We start from the raw sequence: 21227 nt of genomic DNA, 5'->3' as shown, positions 1-21227 counted from the left end.
CATCACAACGGCGGCATAGACGCACATACCGTATTTACCCGTGTATTAGTCGATCCCGTGTATAAGTCGACCCCCAATTTTTGAGGCCAAAAACTAGATTTTCTTAATTTCCAGGCAAGAATTTCTTGGAAAACTTATCTTGTATTTCTTAAAATTATCTTTCAGCTACCACAGATATGTAAACAAATCACAGCATGTTTCCATACGCAGTTTTAAAGCTTATTATGGCACGTATACGAGCGTTTTACCCAGTTTAGCAACACATGTGCATGCAGACTTTTCGATGATAATTTTTGTAAAATGCTCACAAAAATCAAACGTAAGGATTTCAAACAAGCCTTTTTAAGTGCAAAGAGATTAAAAGTGGCTTTATAAGACAGGCAAAACACCAAAGAAGCTCACGACTTTCAGAACGACGCCATAAACAAAGTGCAAAGCGTGTGTTGGGAACTTGGTAGTCAAGCCTTGAAATCGGTCAAGTACTGGTACAGAAGTCCTCACACTCGTATCCTGCCAGGTTACCAAGCAGAGAAGTTCCAAGCGTGAAAGATATTTTCTCCGAGCGGCTTTACTACAGCTTTATTTAAAGGAAAAATATTGGTTCTTTATGACAAAATTGAGCCAGTGAGTGTCTACAAGATCCAGGTTAAAATTTAACGAATAAATGTTGATGCATTTTAACTTGAAGCTCTGATATGGAGAGACAGATCGCTAAGCGAACGTACGTTGTAAACTGCGCTGCCACTTATCACATGTTTGTTAACATTGAAAGACAATTATTATGCTAATTATTTGACTGGCGCTTGGATCTCAAGTTTTGACCCATGTATAAGTCGAGGGCGAATTTTTGGACTGATTTTTAGGTCTTGAAAGGTCGACTTACATGTATACACAGGAAAATACGGTAGCTGTGGTCCTGTATTGTGAATTATATTCTCGCAATAAAATATAAGCACTGCTCTGCACTAGATGCTTTGAGCTGTTTCACGGACCTTTCGAAGAACATTGCCATCACTTGCTGTTTCACACCAAGATTACCGAGTAGAAAGTATCAGTGGTAACAAACAAAGAAATAGAGTGCGTGGTGTTGGGACGAATTGTTGTCTGCGAAATATGATAACTTGTTTACTATATTCTTGGTTCTTCCCCTCAAAACGATTATAGAAGCGACTTAGCCATTACTTGCAACGTCACTTTTAGTCCCAGAAGTATTTCATCAAGTGGAAATTTAGGCAATTAATACTAAGGTGAGAGTTTTCAGGCACTAAATTAAGTCATATGACACCTTCACATCCATTCCTGAAGAGTGACGTACTGTTGAGTGACGTACTCTTTTGCATGAACAGTCTCGAATTTCGTCGCATGTCGCGTGCTCAATGTTGTGCAAAGGCTGAACCATTAAAAACTTACATGTACCTGTGCTCGAGTACTTGTGTTTCTCCAGTGTATCAATATTATTGATAATCCAACGAAAGTGAGGGGAAATATATCATATACATCGAGGGAAAACTAATGCTTCGAGTCATGAGGATGGATGTTAAAACCTTGAATTCGATGCGCTAGTTGGCGGCAGGGTTTTCCAACTTTCCAAGGTAAGTGTGAATAATACAGAGCTCTGGTAAATTAGAATGAGAATTGATACCGTAATTTATTTAGTTGTAAATTCCGACTTAAATGCGGGGTTAAACTAAGCTAGAAATAACGGCTTTCCAATAATTGAGATATTTGTTTCTGCCGGATTGTAGGTTGTCTCGGGAGGTTGTTGATAACCCAAGGCGATCGAGGCTGCGTTTATCCTAAGTTGAAAATACATCAACGGACAGCACAATTTTCGCCGAAAATGTTGCCATCAATACGACTTAAATGCTGTATTATTTAATTTCTTGACATATGCGACATTTTAGGATATAATATTCAGGACAACTTTTCGCGCTACAATTTATCAATGCGCTTTTATTAAGGAAAACGATGATTGACAACTAATACCTTCTTTGCCATATTTTGGTGAGCAAAGCTGAACACGAACGCTTCATTCTGAATGTTAGCTTTTGATTTGCTGTTGGCAGACTTTTTAAGTTCACAATCGTACTGATTGGGTTTATTTTGTACTAAAGAAGTCGTACTTCTACTCATTGAGTTCAAATTTGGTGACCTGTCTTCATCCTACTTCCTGATTGGTTGGTAAATACTTATTCAGTAGAGTGAAATCAACTTAATGAGTTAGCGATCTGTGATTGGTTTATCGCATACTTATTAGTTCATTCCAGATTCTTTTTGTGTGTTCTGGAATAGTTTTAGCCTGTGTTCTTGATATTGAGCTCTGTCAGTTGAAGAATGGCTCTAGCTCACCAACGAGCATGGGCACCCCAATTTTTTTTCCAGTCATTGTAATCAACTAATCATAAGCTTTGCGTGAGAAAGGACTGATCTAATTTCTATTGCTGAATATTGAATAAATAAGAAAAATGGCAGATACGCTGTGATCTTTTCTATTTTGCAGTCAGTAACCACGTCAAGAAATTTGGTTCAAATTTTTAATCAAGGATTTAGCTTTCTGTCTGAATCAAACTTAAAATGTTTATTTGTGTCCGACACAATGTATTGACCGTAGTTTAATGCATGTTCTTATGAGTCTGGGCTCACAAAATTTTTACAATTACTGGGAATGCGTTCTAATAATAAGCATTAAATAATGCCAAAATGGGGCATTTTCAATGCCTCACTGCTCCTTAATGAGCATGAGCATCCCCCTTTTTTATTTCAAAATTGAAGTTATCATAGGACAAATATTCTGTGGACAAAGTTTGAAAAAAAATCTATTGTCACTTTTATTTCAGAGGAATTACCTTAAGAAACAAAAATGGTAATGTACATTACTACTTCGAAGTTGAATTCAACTTTTGGAATGATTGGTAAAGCCACAGGCGTTAAAATGACTGCAAAGGCGGTCGGCAAAATCTCAAGCTTTCGCGTTAGCGTGAAGAATAATTTAAACATGCGATTCATGCAGTGAAACACGTCTTGCTTTTAAATAGGTTTCTTCACCTCAGCTTGAATGAAAATTTATTGTTATTGAACTTCCTTTCGCATTTCTTTCATTTGGTTACCTGTATTTGGGAATTTTAGGTTTTAAAAATATTTTTTTGAGTCTTATTCAGCTACTTCAGAACTGCTGAGAAAAGAACTAAATGGTCACTAATTAACACAGTTGAAATACGACTGATCTCAAAATAATTCACTTGTTTTTGTTGTCTTTTGATTTACGACTTTCATCTTTCTTTCGCAGCGTCATACTATTTTCGTTGCGCGGCGAAGAAATTACTCGATTTCTGGTTTTTAGATTGAGTTTTACATGAGTTTTTCGCTTTTATTTTTCGTTGTTTTCTCAAATGTTAGCCGTTATAGTACAGGAGTGAAATTCTGTTGTATTTGGTTTCGTTTTTTTGTCCTCCAAAGTCAATAATTAACTCATTTTCGCAAAGTCAATTTTCTCAGCTTCTGTGGGACATTTTGTCGTGCGGTGAAGAAATAATGTAATTTCTTGTTTTCTCATCAGTTTTACACATCAGGTTGAGTTCTTTTTGTTAATGTTTTTTTAATATTTTGACCCTTCATTTATTCAACTTTAAATAAACGACGTCTTGAAACCTAATCTTGTGTCTGTGGTTACTGCACAAATGTTTATTTTTGTGCTTTCCCTCGCTCTGAAATATTCCAAAAAAATGTCAGGAAATTAGGGGTGGGTCACGGTCAATTTCATTCAGGTGTCAATGGGTTAAATTCAATAATGGGTAGAAGTAGCAAATGTGACAATTTTACTTTTCACGCCGACATTTGTAATTTGATACTTTTGTTTTCCTTGCCAATGTATGCAACAAGATATCTTTGTTTCCACGAAAATATAAGAAAGCTGTGCAATGCTGGAGATGATGGAATATAAAGATTAAATATCTGCTGAAAAGTCGAAGAGGAACGATTTTGTTTCATTCAAAATGTAAATTTTCATTTCACCAATAAATAACAACTAATCTAATTATCAAATAGTCACGTCGAATCACGGAATAGTACGCTCTAATTCTGTTGCCAGCCGAGTTGGTGTAAACAATAAAACCACATCAAACTAATACACAATGCTACCGAGTAATACAACTGAGGAGCGTTTCAACGACAAGTATTGAAGGTAGAGATCTTTACTTGACCGAAATTATATCCCACATCGATGAGCGAGTCACCTCATCGACTGATGAAATTAATTGGAGGTTTCAGTAAGTGCCACGGAGTCTGCGGCAATAATAACAAAGTTTCTTTTGTCACAAATTTACTAGTTTTACATGTAACTAACACGGGAAAGTTTCGGCTGAATATGAACTTTGGGCTCTCTTTCATAGAAGAGGAAACAAACAAGCTGCTAAGAAGAAGCAATATGTTCCCATTCTCTATTTCAACCCTGGCAACACACAATAGTTATAAAACAGCAGACGACATTTCTTGAATCAAGCTAGGGAAGATTCCAGAAGCTACGCAGTCACAGTAGCGTTCTTTGCACTAAAAAAAGGAGAACTGACGATACCTGAAATATAACTGCTATCCCTAGCCAAAACGAGAGTGTGATATCACTCATTACAAAAAAGTAAAAACAGCGTGCATCTGAACTCGAGAACAGAGTTTATCACACTAGCAATGCTAGAACGCATGCGTCTCATGTTATGTTCTACCACAATTAAGGGAAAGCACTCAATGTTCATGGGTAGTCAGGTATGAAATGTATCTCTCACCTAACATATAGTCAATTTTGACGATAACTAATCTGCGCATGCGTTCGGAGCAAATTGCTTTTGTTCTTAAGAGAATGGCACCACAAGGATGGCATGATATTTGCAAAACCATATATAAATATTATATTTTTTTTCATGTTATCAGAGAAATCAACGCAAGCAAGACAGGTTTTGCGTAATGCACTCGGGTACCTACCCCACTCAGCGCCCATTCCCGTAAGGCTAATTGATTAATTGAATAGTTCGTATAGTGTGATCGTCCGGGTGAGTGTAGTTCTGAAAAGAACTGTTGTTGGTGACTGACGTTTCGATAACCTGAGCAGAAGTCATCTTCAGAGTCAAGTGAATAGTGTTTGTCAGTTGATGATGTTATAAGTCTGGTCTGTTGAACGTGATTGGTCAGTATAGCCATGATGGTATTGGCTGAAAGACTCGTGTAAAGTTTGTCATCAGTCATTGGTGGGTTTCGATCCGTCTATTGTTAGTCAAATAGGTCAGTTTTTGGTCCGTGTATTGTTAAGTCAGTCTGTTAGAAGTCCGTTTGTTTTCATCTGAAAAATGACAACAACATTGTCATACTACCAGCTGACAAAGGACGTGTCGCTGTTGTTATGGACAAGACTAACTACTTTAAAATGGACGCACTCGTTAACGACAAACAAACTTACGCATTTCAATGCGACACGACGCCAGCACTTCAACAAAAACTTAAAATACTTACACTTAAAAAGACTGACGCTATTGACACTCAAAGCTACTATCGACTGAGGTGCTCAGTAACTCAACCACTGAAACTTTACGGACTACCGAAACTGCACAAACCTGGTATACCGATGCGACCTGTAGTGTCATTCTGTGGGTCCCCCACGTACCAACTGTCTAAGTACTTGACGACCATACTGCAACCCCTTACTGACAAATCAAGACGCAAACTACAATCTACGGAGAACTTTATTGATGCTATTAAGACAGTACAGATACCTGACGACTACAAACTTGTGTCTTTTGATGTGAAATCACTGTTCACCAGTATTCCGCTTCAACTGGCATTACAGTGTACCGAGACCGCTATACAACAATCTACTGTTAAACTACTGTTACCAACAGAAGACATCATGGACTTACTGAACCTTTGCCTTACATCGACTTACTTTCAGTACAACGGTAAACACTACAAACAGTTGCATGGAACAGCCATGTGGTCGCCTATTTCTGTTGTTGTTGCAGAAATTGTGATGCAACATGTGGAGGAACACGCCTTGCAACTTGCCGATAAACGATACCGCTTTGGTTACGCTACGTTGAGGACACCTTTACTGCCATTCACAAAGATGAAATTGACGATTTTCACAACCACTTAAACGAACAGAACACTGACATCCAGTTTACCGAAGAGATCGAAGAAAATGGAAAACTTCCTTTTCTAGACTGTTTGGTAAGCCACGACAACAATGAACTACGAACGACAGTGTACAGAAAACCGACGCATACCGACAGATTACTTGACGAATCATCCTACAACCCGACTTCACACAAAGCCACAACTATAAAGACTTTGACAAGACGAGCGCAACTAGTTTGACACACCAGACAGCTTACGTGACAAAACAGATACCTTGAACGTGTTTTTCACAAAAACAACTACAATGCTGACTTTATTAGACGAAACACGTACCGACCTACTGAAGCTGACGCCACGAACAGGAACCCTACACCTGTTACTACAGTGACTATACCTTACATTAAGGGCACTTCTGAGACCATCTCACGGATCCTACAGCCCTACAACATTCGTGTAGCCCACAAACCTACAACTACGTCACGACACTTACTGACCAACATGAAAAACAGAGACGAACCTAACAACAGACAGGGAGCAGTTAACAAAATCAAATGCCCCAACTGCCAGGCTACCTACATTGGTGAGACTGGCAGAAACCTTAACACGAGACTGACTGAACACAAACGAGCCACAAGAAATGGTGATGCCAACAATCACATTGCTGTACATCATCAACTGACAAACCACAACATTGACTGGACTCTGCTCAGTGCTTAACCTACAGTACAAACTATTTTCAACGACTGACTCTGGAAAGCTGGTACACTAACCTAGAACAAACACCTCTTAACAGATGTCAACAACTACCGGCGCCTTACAAACGACTTATCCATGACAGAAACAAAACCGACAAATAGACTTCTAACAGACTGACTTAACAATACACGGACCAAAAACCGACCTATTTGACTAACAATAGATGGATTGAAACCCACCAATGACTGATGACAAACTTTACACGAGTCTTTCAGCCAATACCATCATGGCTATACTGACCAATCACGTTCAACGGACCAGACTTATAACATCATCAACTGACAAACACTATTCACTTGACTCTGAGGATGACTTCTACTCAGGTTGTCGAAACGTCAGTCACCAACAACAGTTCTTTTCAGAACTACACTCACCCGGACAATCACACTATACGAACTACTGATACTCCTGGGTTCAAATCATTTACTATGATTAATTGAAATTAATTAACTAACCAAACTTTAAAGTTTACACCTTATGGTGTTAGTACATTAGTGCCTTAGCAAACAGCAGCCCCCTAAACCATCCTAATAGTGCACTCTGCACTAAAAAGATATATAAGGACTGGTACGAGTTACATGAACTTACCTGCAGTTTAATGTCTTAAATAGTTTGTGACCCCCTTTTTTGTAAACTATTTCCTTTCCTACTTCTCTTCATTTTAACAAAACACATGAGAAATAACAAGTAATTTTTCTCTCTTGCAATTGAATATTTCTGCTTCTTTTGGTGTGTATGACTTACAAGTATCCACCCAGTGTCCTTCTGCAGGACAGAATTACATGGAAAAAAATACTGTTAAATATGCTAGTCTGTTGAAATCAACTCATCCACCTCACATAGAGAACTTGATTTCATGTTTTCACTGGAAGTAAACAGTATGTTCTTCACTATAATTACCTCCAAAAACAATGGTGACCCCAATTATTGCTCTTAAGTGTGCCATTTGATATTACTCGTAATAACACACTTGAAAAAAAAAACTTTTTTCTGATTGGCTATGTGCACTGTTCTAGAGTAACAGGAGTGCAAAGCGATAATACCAGTGACTGGTTAACTTTGTTCCAAGCAGCCTGGTTTGAGTATTCACATTGCAAGTGCTGAGAATCTGTTTGATGCCTCAAACATTTTTCAATTGTTATTCAACATACCTTCAGTTTGCTCTCCAGCACCTGCATTTTCATCCTACAAAGGAAACATATAAAACTAGAAAAAACTATTCATAAGAAATAATAGTGATAAATAATAATGATAATGATAATGATAAAGATAATGATAATGATAATTATATCTAAATATGTTTGATATGAATTATAATAAGAACCCTCCCAGCATCCTCTGCGGCCAAAAGTTTTGAGTGTTGCTATTTTGAAGCCCATTAACCATTACATAACTATTTTTTCAGTTAAAACAAGAAAATACGTTGATTGCCTCACTGGATATTCCATGGTACATGATAACCACTGAAAAGCACTACATAACTAGTACAGTGAAACCTGTATTAAGCAGACACCCTTGGGACCCTCATTAGTGTCCACTTAATACAGGGTGTCTGCTTAAAACAGGTTCTAATATGTTGTGCAGTAATAGTTAATTATTAAGGCCTTTTGTAACACAGTGTAACACAGTGTGAGATCAAAGACTGCTCATAGCACAACGTCCAGTCAGTGTCAATCTGGAATAATCACCCAACCTCGTTCCCAGGCTCTCTCTCCTCTGCCTCCCTTGGTCGTTGGAAGAAAGACACTGGTTGCGGCTGGTCACATGACCACCCAGAATCTGGGTGGTAAAAAAATCTGTTGGGCAGGAGGGGTGGCAGAGTGTTTTGATTGTTGCTGCGAAAAACTTTGTGGGTTTCAAAACCTCAAGCAGTCGCTAAAAACTACCCACTTTATCAGGATTTGATGTGGAGTTTTGCCAACAAAGAATGCTACATTATTTCTGCCGTCTCCAAAATATGGAAGACTTTAGTTCACAAAGAAATTTGGCAGCCGAATGGAGCTCAAACTTTTCGACACTAAGCACATGTAAAACGTCACAAACCGAATCGAAGTGAAACCAGTGGATCAGTCTCTTAAATCTTTGAATTAGGAGGTAATTGATTTACAGTTTTGTTGACATAAGCCTGCACTTTACATGTAATACAGTTTCATCTGCATCAGGTTTATGTAAGTTTATGTTTAGACAGATGTTTAAACACAGTTCCTTGGCATAGGCAAGAATTATACTTTGCAAAATGGTAAATAAAACACCGCTTTATATAGCAAACAATGTGCAATGAGGTTAATTCATGCAGCATGAAACAGTGAAACAGTTTTACTTCTTAGTAATTCAACCGGCTGTAATTGAAATCAGAGTGATACTGGATTTATATAAATATATTTTGTCTAACCTGTGTGAAGCTTAAAATAAGACCGGAGAATTTCGAAGGTGTATTTGCCTGTGTGTGGTTTAATATAGTGATGATCAGCGATGACCAGTGATCGCCTTTCTTTTGCTTCAGTTGAGGTCTACAAAAACAATTTGTTGACTCTACCCCCATGGAAAAGTTTGTGTCACAGATGGTCACGTGAGCAGCCGCAACCAGGGTCTTTCTTCCAATGAACAAAGGAGGCAGAGGAGAGAGAGCCTGGGAATGAGGTTGATAATCACCTAGCTTTAAAACAACATCACTGAACAATGTTAAAGGAGTCTCGGCTGAACCTTTAGAAGTAAAATGCCCTTAAAGTGTCCACTTATTGCAGGTTTTGTGCAACAAAATGGCTTAATGTTGGTGTCTGCATCTGTTTAACTGACAGAGGTGTCTGCTGAACACAGGTATATTTTACAGTAAATGTGTGAAGAAAATTTAGGGACTCAAGCTCATGTCTGCTTAATAGAGGGTGTCCGTTAAATATGGGGTCCGTTTAATACAGGTTTCACCGAATACATTTCCACCTTTATTGTACTTAATGATGTCCTTAACCAAATGTCCTTTAGACAGGAATTACAGAAAGCTAGATCAATTTAGCTCCCTTCTTTGAGTCGCAGCACACAACTACAATAGACCTTTTTCGACTGGGCGGTTTGTTGCCCAATTTCAGACCATGTGATGATACTCCTGAGAATTCTTCATTTCAAATTTTCAAATAGTCACGTGCATATGAATAAATAATTTTTACATGGGTAAAAGAACAATTCTCTAGACAATATAATGTGGTCTGTAATGGGAAAACAAACCGCCCAAGCGAAAAAGGTCCATTAAGGAGGAGATTGCACACTAATTTGACAGCAGCAGAAAAGGGGGAGGCAAAGGGAAGTGCTGGGGAGGGAGCGCGGAGAAACAAGAAAAAAACAGAACAAGCAGCTGCATTCTTTACGTTAGGTAAGCTATACAAGTGCCCAATTTTCTTTAATGGATTATTATAAATGAAGTGCTACATGTATCTTGGGTATCCTTTAAAAAAATACATTCAGATAATTTATACAGTGTATATGTATATAAATATTGTACATACTTCACTCCTTGGGCTGACCGTGGAAGGGGTATTTAATGGTATAGAGGTAGCACCATCACTGTTGTCAGTTGTCATATTAAGTGGACCAACACCACAACTTCCACTGGAATGTCTGGGTAATGGCATACATAAACTTGATTTATTCAAGGTCTCAATAAAGTTTAAGTCCTCAGAATCAACTGGAAATGAAGTTTGCACACCAAGAAGAAGAAATATGCACCGTTGCACCACTCCTTTACAGGCATCGATAAAAACCTGGGCAAAAGAGACTTCATTTTCTGGCAAAGAAGAGACATAATATGATATTAAAATGGGTTAATAAGCATTGTTAACTTATAATTTCAGCGGCTTTGATATTTGAAACAATCTAGTGAGTAATCTACAACTTTGTGCTGTTCAACAATATCCATCTCCAGGGAGGTCATTATTTTTGCTGGAATTCAGGGTTCAAAATCAAATCAAACCCATATTTGCAGTATTTTTAAGTCAACTCTGTTTTTTAGCTGGCTAAAGAAGCTAACAAAGTTGTCAATGTCAACAACATTACATCCAGAAAAGCATAACACAGAAGTCACATTATGTGGATTGTTCTCAATGTTCAGAGAGGAATTGAAAACAGTTTCCATTTCATTTCAATGCTATTTTCTCTTCAGTTTATTAAACTTTCCAGTGATATTGCTTTTGACAAAAGCAACTGCGCTTTGTATTTATTTGCTAAAAGAAGAAGACTGATTAGGGTGCGTAGGAAACACAATTTAAGGCAACTTCCGTACTGACCAACTGGTCACATAATGAACTGAAACATTATAATAACGGCTTAAGGCAACCTCGTTCCCAGGGTCTCTCATCTTACCGCCCCTGGAGCGAGCGAAGAGAGACCCTGGTTGGGTCTGGTCACGTGTCTCCTAGAATCTGGGAGATGACAATTAAATTATTGAAGGGATGGGCGGCCTAGTAGGAATTTTGTCTATACTTAGCCTACGGGAGTTCGGGAAGTGTTGTCACCAAAGTAAACCAAGAACGATATAATGTTCTGCGACAATGTCCGGCGGTAATATTCTGCAAACGCCAACGAAAACTTATCCATCATCTGATAGCGGAAATTCAAGTCGCCGATGGTTGTTACATATTGTAAAAATCTCCTCATGAAGGCGAATGGAGAATTACACACTGCAGCCGAGGCTGTGTATGGAAGATGTTTGACTCATCTTTACCTCAGAATGAAGTGTAGGTCACGGGCGATTAAATAATTTTAGAGAATTCAGGGCCTTTTAGATGATCACTGAAAGCCAAAGTCACTTCGAAAGGAGAGAAAGGGTTAAAAGATTTATTGAAGTTTCACCACGTCGTTGGCGCCCCGAACTTTGCAGAGCGCGAAGGATATAAATACAACGAACTCGTCGCGGTATGCATTTCGCCGTCGTTGCTGATAAGATGGATTTATCTTCGAACGAAAGGAGGCTAGAAAAGAAAAATATAATTTTTATTGTGTCATTAATAAATTAGTGAACGTGACGCCAACGGTTCGAGAGAATTGTGCACATTTTCATTTAATTTTCGATCTCTCGACCTTTCTTTGCTTCAAGCGTGTTTCTGAGGGGCATATTTTGTGCCGTGTTATCAGAAGAAATGGAAATTATAAGTAGAGCGGAGTCGTTTGATTATGTTACAGCATATTTTTAGAGGTCATAGGTTTGCATGGTTTCCGCTGTTAACTGCACGTTGCTTCTCAGAGTTTGACACCTCTGTAATTTGCCACGCCGTGCTTATACTTTGTTTAGGTTCGTTTCTATTGCAAGATATGTTTTAAGGCTTTAAGTATTGGCTCTCCAGGGACAAAGATTAAAATATTCCGTGAACATATTGCTTACTTGTATTCTATATTGTGACGCCGCAGGTGACGCCGGGCCCAGTAATTTGATTAGAACTGTTTGCAAGTACAGTGCGTTGCACGAATATCATATTTATCTTCGTCCAGCTTTTCTTCAGAGACTGCCATAGCTTTACTTTGAGAAAGCTATACGTTTTCCTGGCGACATTCTCATGTTTTTTGCATCAATTTGATCAAGTGCATTCAAAGGAGAAACAACAATTACTACGGGACGAAATTATGCTGCTCGACGTCCACAGTTGAAATATGACTGACTTTCCATAAATCCAGTGGGTAAGACGACAACACTGAAAATCACGACCACCAAATTGCCTCGAGACAGACTTGCTTAACCATTAGGTAAACGTTGGAACAGATGTTATTCGAAATTTCAGCCTGAAAGCTAAGTACTGATAAACGCCGCGGGTAATGTGGCGGTCGCAGCGCGCGACAAAGCTCGACGCGACAAACTGCTGATTACAGAAGACCCCTCCCTGATGTTCTAAATTGTCAAAGTGGCACGTGACCAGACCCAACCAGGGTCTCTCTTCGCTCGCTCCAGGGGGCGGTAAGATGAGAGACCCTGGGAATGAGGTTGGGCTTAAGGTAGCTCATAAGAATTTCCACCATTTTTTAGCACTTGTTCTTTTATTGATCAATGCTACATCTCAATTTTAATTGATGCATGAGGGTTATAATGACATCAAACACTCAAAAACAAGTCTGGTGACTATAAACTTTTAAACTCTGCAAAGTTGAAAAAATATTGGTTGGAGCAGATTTGGAGCCACTATGAATCCGCTTTTCATTTTGGTTATTGTGTCCATTTATTTTTTTTTGCAACAATTAAAAACTAAAATCCCCATAAATACCATAATTATTTGTATATTACCCAACCACAACAAAAAACATGTAGAGTTATTTTACATTTAGTCAAGTGGTTCTTGTAAATCACATGGCAGTACAGACACTACAGGATTTTGGTGACCATTTAAGTCTCAAATTTGAAGTGCTGTAGATTTCTTTCTCTTACATCCATAACCAAAACATTAAATACCAAGAATATATGTTTCAAATGCACTCAGAGAGATATTTCTAGTGATATACTGTTTAACTTTTCAAACAAAGCCTCATATTTTGGAGCTAAAGGTTCTAAAATACCATTTTGCATAACATGGTATGGTTAAGCAATTGGGCCACAGGTCAAATACATAAATGCATCCATCACCAAAAAAAAATTGGATTTCATATTTACACATCTCTAAGTATCCAAATAATTTACCCTAAGTTTCAAACAATGCATACACTAGCTCACCACTGCTTGAAGCTTCTTGCTGTAACAATGATGATTCCTCCTCTTCAGAATGTTCACTAGAGGACTGTTCACCAGAAATGTCCATACCACTTGACTTTTTAATTTTAGTTCCGTCTTTAAGAGACAGCAATCGCTGACGGAGACAGTACACGCTCTTGTATATTTCAATCATTTCCTTGGACCTACATGTAAAGGAGTAAGGCTTTCAAAGTTCTTGTATTCATGTTATTATACAAATCTGCATAAAAATCTTATAATTATATTAATTTGAGCTAAATATTATAAAAAAATTGCTATAATGACTCAACAAACAGGTACTATGAGATTTATGAAATAATAATTATGTCATGCTCCAGCTTTATCTTTAGGGGGTTAGAGGTTTTCACAATAAATCAAACTACGTGTACATACATGCAAAAATTACTGGTAAAATGCAATTAAGGCAAAAAAAAGTTGCAACTTTCTCCTACTGTACATGCACACCCCATCTGTCACTCTGAATCCTCATAGCTTAATTAAACGGTCAATAGACAAATCAGGTAAATAATAAAGAAACTCAAACAGCCTTAATGTGGTTACCTTTATGATAAGACAACCTAATTTTGCATCTTCAAGGCTTACATGTACTTCCTGTTAGTGAATGGGATAGTTTCTCTAAATTTTAAAACCTTTCTCTAATTAACCTTGAGCCATAGAAACTAATCCTAATCTGCATCCCTAGCCTTAACCCAAACTCACTATGTTGAACCATTAATACAAATCTACTGGATTAATTGAGAGGTTCACGTAATTCGGCAAAGCATTCAAATTTTATCTAGTAGTTTGAATTCTGCAATGGACGTAGATGATGTACATGTATGCAGGCAGTTAAACTGATAAAGATCTTCTTGAAAGCATTTCCCTGTGACCAAGCTCCCCTCAGTGATTACTCCAATAAATACACAGTCACATACTTTTCAGAATACTTCAAAAGAACTAAAACCTCAGCTCAAAACAAAATTGTGACTGTGATGTGATCTTAATTAGAACAGATTTTTGTGATTTGATTCCTCCATTTCCTCTTCAGTTTCAGTTTTGATTGAGAAGATATTTCAAACACTCAAGACAGTGTCTGACCACATTTCCAAACATCTCAGTTGAGGTTTGTCAAAAATACTCTGCCATGGTTCTTCAGTTTCCTCCTCAACCCCCCACCACCACCCACCAAGTAATGCCCTGTAAGAGGGAGTTTGATTTTCATTGAACAGTTGGTAAACCACTACAAAACAAATTCCCAGGAAAATAATGTCTTAGTTCACCTGGAGTTTCTGAGAGCTGCTGGTAAGAGTCCACTGTGTTTTAATAGAGAGGAAAATGTGAAGCGAGTCGCAGTATCCAGAAGGGGAATATTCACAACCTCACTTGTGTCCCAGTCTACAAAGGTCAATAAATAATGTGCTATATTAATATGTGCATGTTAAATTTCCATGTTTCCAAGTGGCAAACTGTGAAATTTCCTGCAACTGACTTCAAGTTTTCAGTATATTCTGAGCCTTCAGCAAGTGTGTATAAAAGGAAAATTCACATCATTACATTTTATTACTCAGTTGGGAGCCCTGCTTGTGCACAAGAAAGTTCTTAAAATGTAACGCTATACATGTACCACCAGTAGTACAGTAATAATTACCTAACTCTTACTACCAGTATTAGAATCAGAATTAGAATTATAATAATAATGTTAATGATAATGACAATAATAATGATGATGACGACGATAAGAATAACAATAATAATTTATTTCTAGCGTATTACTTGAGTATAATCTCAATGCTCTTACAAAACTGGTAACAATTTAGGATCCAGTGTAACCTTCACAATAATTAATAATAAAGTAAAAATTAAGCAAAGAACTAGATTGACATGCTCAAAGATGAAATAAAAAGAATACCATACTGCACCTCTGTTTTTGGCATAGTTCTGCATTTTCACCCAAAGATTATGACCAGCATCAGATTCAGGGCCGTGAGCCAAATCCAGCAGCAATAAAATGTCAGCAGGAAGATTAAACTTTGTCACTTCAACCTTATCAGGCACTGAGTCATTCTGAAGACTGGAGAGCGATACCACCATGACTTTTTCTGTCAGCGAAATAAACAAATTGATCACAAGGATCAACAGTTAGTCACTCAACCATGACATTTATGTGTTGCAATTAATTTCTGATCTGAATCATCTCAGTTCAGTTTTGATTTCAACTATAATTAGGCGGTTCATTTTCTTTGGGTTGGTGAACCTTTTTTTTGCTTAACTGTGCTGGGGCAATACCACTAACGTTTTCTTCCCTAGTCAATTATTATTCCTGATAAGGAGCAAAATTAATTAAAAAAACCAAGTACCTCGTTCAGGATCTCTGTCTTCTAGACCATTCCACAGGAGTGGAGAACTGAGCCACTTTTCACATTCTTTCTCTTCATGAGACACACCAGGGCCTGCCAGCATGCTTCCTAATGTTTGTCCTACCAGAAGAGCCAAAGCCCTCTCAAGATCTATCAACCACACCCAACTTGATACTGATTCAGTAACAGGGAGTGAGGCTGGATCAATCTTCTCAGGAACACCTTGAAGTAAAGAGGTAAAAAAAAACACCATAATTTTGTTAAATACTATACACTGTAGATTTGCCATCTCTACAAGCACAGTAGCACAAAGCTAGTACAAATGCAGTAAGAATAGTAGAACTTTGGAGGCATAAACTTAATTACATTCAGTTATGTTTGAAAAAAAATTTATGAAAAGGAGCTCCCAGAGGGTCCCCAATAGGTTTGGTGGGATGCGGGATTTGGCTTTTTTTTCACCATGATATTTGGGATTTGAGCTGAAAACAGGGGCAGGAAGCGGGAATTACGATTACGAGCAGGAGTGGGATTTAGTGTTTTTATGGGCTTGGGATGCGGGACTCACAAGGGGAACAGAGCGGGATACGGGAATTCAATTGACTTCATAAATTGACCAGTGCAAAAGCCGCAAGTTGGGCAGAAATGAACCTTCTGTGCGTATAGCTGTGTCAGGTTTCAAGTAATGTATAGCAACAACTCTGTACACTGTCAGGTTCTATCAAACATGTCCATTATCACTTGACTACGTTAGTATCATGAGACCGTATGAGGTCTTTGAGACCTATTGTGATCCTCTGATATGAATGACATCTGTCCATTTCCCACATCTTCGACGCTAGCGAATGCAATCTTGACCCCCCAATCCTTTCTAGTTTTCCTAGTCTTTCGACCTTTTCTAGAGCGCTTGCTTGTTTAAGCCAGGATGGCCACATTAGATGTCGGTGACAGTGATTTACTGAACAAAGTATGAGACATTATACATATTGCGTTGCCATATATTACAACTAGTGAGACAATCTCAGATAGTGCAGAGTGTAATTTACGGCTTTGATACAGTAGTCACATAGGTCCTCACCCCTGCCGTTCTTTCCCTTAGTAGTCAACTAGGCCTTTTCCTCTTGCAGAATATGAGCAGAAAAAAACTTGATAAGACATAATCTTAGCAATGTGTAAGTTTCATGTTTGTATTTTCTTTCCAGGCCCAAAAATAACTTACAATTATCGTTTGTCAAGACGGCTTTGAATTTTATTGAGATGTTTTATGCTGAGTTTCAGTCATTTTAAATTCAATAATACGTAGAAGTGGCAAATATGACAATTTTATTTTTCACTCCGACGTATGTAACTTTATACTTTTGATTTCCTTACTGAGCCATGCAACATGATACCCTTGTTTCCTCAAAAATATAGGAAAGATGTGTATTTTGTTCCTTACTGCTGGAGATAAATGGAATAAAGCTAAATATCTCATGAAAAATCGAAGAGGAACGATTTTGTTTTACTCCAAACGCAAATCTTCAGTTCACAGAAAAACAAGAACTAATCTAATTATCAAATAGTCACGTCCAGTCACAGAATAGTTCATTCTTATTCACATCAAACTAAAATACAATACTATCGATTAATACAACTGAGGAGCATTTCAACGAGAAGTTCTTAAGGTACAGATCGTTACATGGTCGAAATTATACCCTACATCGGTGAGAGAGTCACTAGCTGCCTGGAATAACCATAGGGGCTAGCGGAGCCAGGCAGCCAGTTAACATCAGCATAACCTGGGAGTGTTTCGGCTGAATATGAACTTTTTGCTCCCTTCATAGAAGAGGAAATAGATAAGCCACTAAGGAGAAGCATTCTTTATTTGAGCCCTGGCAAACATGCAATAGTTATAAAACAGCAGACAAAATTTCTTCAATCGAGCTAGGGGTGATTCCAGATGATACGCAGTCACAGTAGCGTTATTTGCACTAAAAAAGGGAGAACTGATGTTACCTGAAATACAGCTGCTATCCCCGGTCAAAATAGTCCAGTTCTGGCCCTCTCTCCGTCAAGTAACGCAACGGTAGTGTTGCGTGACAGAGAGAGGGCCAGAACTGGACACTGAAGGCTAAGTTATCTGCGCATGTGTTTCGAGCAAATTGATTTTGTTCTCAAGAGAATAGCACCACTAGGATAGCAAGAGATTTGCAAAAACATATATAGGTTTGTGATGTTATCATAAAAGTAACGTAAGCATAATATGTTTTACGTAGTAAACAGAGGTACCTACCCCACTCCCTTACCACAATGCAAATTAATTAATCGAAATTAATTAATTAAACAAACATTAAGGGCCCATTAACTAATCTTTTCAAGCTGTTGCTGAGGAAAATTTATTCTCATATAACCTCATCATTTTTAGTTAGTTCAGAGCTATTTCATGTGTTTTAACTTTTTCATGATCAGTAACACCAGTGATGATGTTATCAGGCCACGCCCATGGTCATGTGACCAATACAGAAAAATGCAAAGGTTCCTAGGCAAATTACTTTATCGAGATTTTTTTCATTCATTTAATATTTTTATTTAAATCCTCATTACCCTATGCATAGATTTTGTTTCATTTCTAAAAGGTCAGATTTTGAGAGAATTTCAAAATATTGAAAAGTTCATAATTTTCTGAAAAAAGCATGATTTCCAGAAAGGAATGCATAGCTTTGTTTCCACCGTTGGCTTAAATCAAAATTTGTCGAAAAAGACTGGATTTAATGAAAAACTGCATTTCCTTTAGCATTTAAAGAAACCGGAAGTGCACCCGATATATATATTGGAACTTACCCTCTCAGCGCGCACGCAATTTACACCCCCAGCGCGCTTTGGTCAGATCAAACAAAGGTACACGGAGTTTCTTTTTCTCTTTCTATTGCTCTTTTTTTTTGTCCTTCTCTTATGTTGTGTTTGCTTGTACTTCTTTTGCTTTGCATTTTGTAAAACACAAAGAAAAACATCTAAACTGTAGGCGAATTTGCAAGTTATTGAGTTGTTTTTATTTTCCACGCTCAGGCTGACGTGAGTAACTGGAAGTGAAATTTCACCTCCTAGGCAACACACACACGAGCACGCGCATCAATCGGTTAATGGGCCCTTAAAGTTTGCACCCTATTGTGTTATAGTGTTAGCGCCTGACCGAACAGCAGCCACCTAAACCATCCCAATAGTGCACTCTGCACTAAAAGGGATGAAAGAGAGAAAAGTTCTGAGCCCAGATTTCAAGGAAAGTGAAGACGCTGAAAGCTTTGAAAGAGACTACCAGGTGTGTTTACTGGCCATGTCTTCAATGTGGGAATGAAAAGTCTTTTTCTTTCAGTGGTACGTGGACAAAAGAAAACAAAACGGTAAACAGTTTACAGAAAGAAACGTTATAATCATTAATTTTGTGCTTACTTATCTGCTACCCATTGAATCCTTTTGTGATATTTTATGCGATATCTACTTTTAAACATAGGCACGCAAGGCGTGCAAGAGTTACTTTTTTGTGAACTAAAAGTCTCGGAGACAGGAGTACTCATAGAACTGTTTACAGTAATGATTTGGTTTATTTGACACGTTTTTTTGGTTGCAACATACAGCAAGAAAGACACTGGGAATTTACGATGTACATATGATGTTACATGGGTAATGGTGAGATAACTAAATAGTAAGCCATAAAATGTTTGACTGAACAAACTACAGTAATCTGACACGTCTCCAGATTAATGTAGATACCATCTTATTTTCTAACAGGCAATTTGACTCGTTCTTTGATACAAACCACACTGTGATAGGTGTGACATGCGCACATGCATAACACCCTCACTCACCGATCACATAGCCCTTCCAACCCCTAAGAGGAATTTTTGCTCAAAAATACTCAAGTTAAGGACGTTTGCACCCAAAATGTTGCCATGCAGAAAGGTAATAATCTACTTTTGCTAAAAAGGAAAAAAATGGGGGGTCACCAGCTTTGTTTTGGAGAGAACATGCCCGGAAGAACACCCTAAATCTGAAAAAATTGGGCTTTGTTAGTGAATAAGGCCACAGTGTCTGTAACCCCAAAAATATTGCAAGTAGATCTTTTAAGTGAAATGTTGCCTGCCAAATATTGTTTAAGTGGACCTATTAAGTGAAGTTAGTCAACTGACGAGGTTCCTTAATAGAACAACTCCGCATTTAGCGACCATAGTTTCACACGCCTTGCAGCCGCAAGATGGCAGGATTTGATGCCCCATGGACAGAAATCTTGAAATTTTTTTAACTTCCCACATTGATTTTTTGTCCCTTTTTGAATGTGGTAATAATTGTAAATAAAATCTGTTTCTGGTGAGAAAAGTAGGGGTCACCAAACGTCCAAGATCGTTAATTCCATGCAAAGCTATAGCAATGGCCATCTGCCCTATCATTGTTCATTTTAGTACTTAGCGTGCGCTCGATGTAGACGTGGTATGTGAATTTGTGTGCGCAGTAAGGATGCGCAGAAACAATTAGCATGAACGTCCTTAAGAGAACTTTTCGCATTTTATACGAGTCGTAAGTTTACTCTTTTTACACAACACAACGCAACAACACTACTTCACCAAAAATAGAAAGAATGAGAAAAAAACCTCTCTGACACGTTGAAAGTCTGATTTAATTAAATTGCACTTTAACTTGGTGCCACACAGTCTTCAAAGAACATTTTAACAGTTTTCATAATTTTTACCTTTAAAAATATCGGACTGAAAAGAATGTCATAAAATGCCCATCAAATAAAAATATTAAACTGCCACTGCAGAGACATAAAAACCATCCATAAATGAAAGCTTCTTTTTTGTTTAATATCCTGGGAACAATAGCCGATAACTTGTCAGCTCTAACTGAATTTACTCCCATATAAAAAAGAAAAGACTGTTAAGTTATGATTTGTAACTAAAGATAGCAAACATCTCGTGGGAACAAGTGGTGACGATTCGTCAGCTCTAATTGAATTTATTCCCTTGTGAAAAACAAGAGTGTCAAATTACCCTTTGTAACTAAAAAATAAAAATATCTCGTTATATTTGCATGCCACAAGAACAAAACAATCGTTACCTGCACTTCATTGTAAACGTTAGAACTGTTTCAAATTTAAATAGTCTTGTCTCCTCTAAAACATGTCCTAAGAACTAGAAGCAACAATTAGTGACCTCTAATTGAGTTTACTCCTTGTGAAAAACAAAAGTATCAAGTTACCTTTGTAACTAAAAATAAAAATATCCCATTTCATTTGCATACTACTAACTCATGAACTGTTTCAAAACTGA

At 37.7% G+C, this 21227-nt stretch overlaps 1 protein-coding gene, 1 long non-coding RNA gene and 1 pseudogene across 7 annotated transcripts in view; 2 read left to right on the top strand and 1 right to left on the bottom strand.

The window, feature by feature from the left end:
• Positions 1-21227, bottom strand: part of LOC110067114 (putative E3 ubiquitin-protein ligase HERC1) — a 302388-nt gene that overhangs the window by 169657 nt on the left and 111504 nt on the right. For all 6 annotated transcript variants that reach the window (XM_089295099.1, XM_089295101.1, XM_089295095.1 and 3 more), the window contains exons 19-24: positions 15931-16152; positions 15493-15672; positions 14854-14968; positions 13556-13737; positions 10371-10648; positions 8025-8058 (exon numbers count right to left, since the gene is read on the bottom strand). In XM_089295099.1, coding sequence (XP_089151225.1) covers positions 8025-8058; positions 10371-10648; positions 13556-13737; positions 14854-14968; positions 15493-15672; positions 15931-16152 — 1011 coding nt within the window. The remainder of the gene's footprint in view (positions 1-8024; positions 8059-10370; positions 10649-13555; positions 13738-14853; positions 14969-15492; positions 15673-15930; positions 16153-21227) is intronic.
• LOC149108132 (uncharacterized) lies at positions 751-20971 on the top strand. The gene is made up of 4 exons (XR_016208884.1): positions 751-1592; positions 9377-9690; positions 14622-16166; positions 19083-20971. It is a non-coding gene; the product is annotated as an uncharacterized LOC149108132 (long non-coding RNA).
• LOC149108133 (uncharacterized) lies at positions 5321-6995 on the top strand (annotated as a pseudogene).

This window comes from Orbicella faveolata, unplaced genomic scaffold (genome assembly GCF_042242905.1).
Source record: "Orbicella faveolata isolate gen_17 unplaced genomic scaffold, um_ofav_v1 contig_26, whole genome shotgun sequence".
Lineage (NCBI taxonomy): Eukaryota > Metazoa > Cnidaria > Anthozoa > Scleractinia > Merulinidae > Orbicella > Orbicella faveolata.
This window is presented reverse-complemented; position numbering and strand designations above follow the sequence as displayed.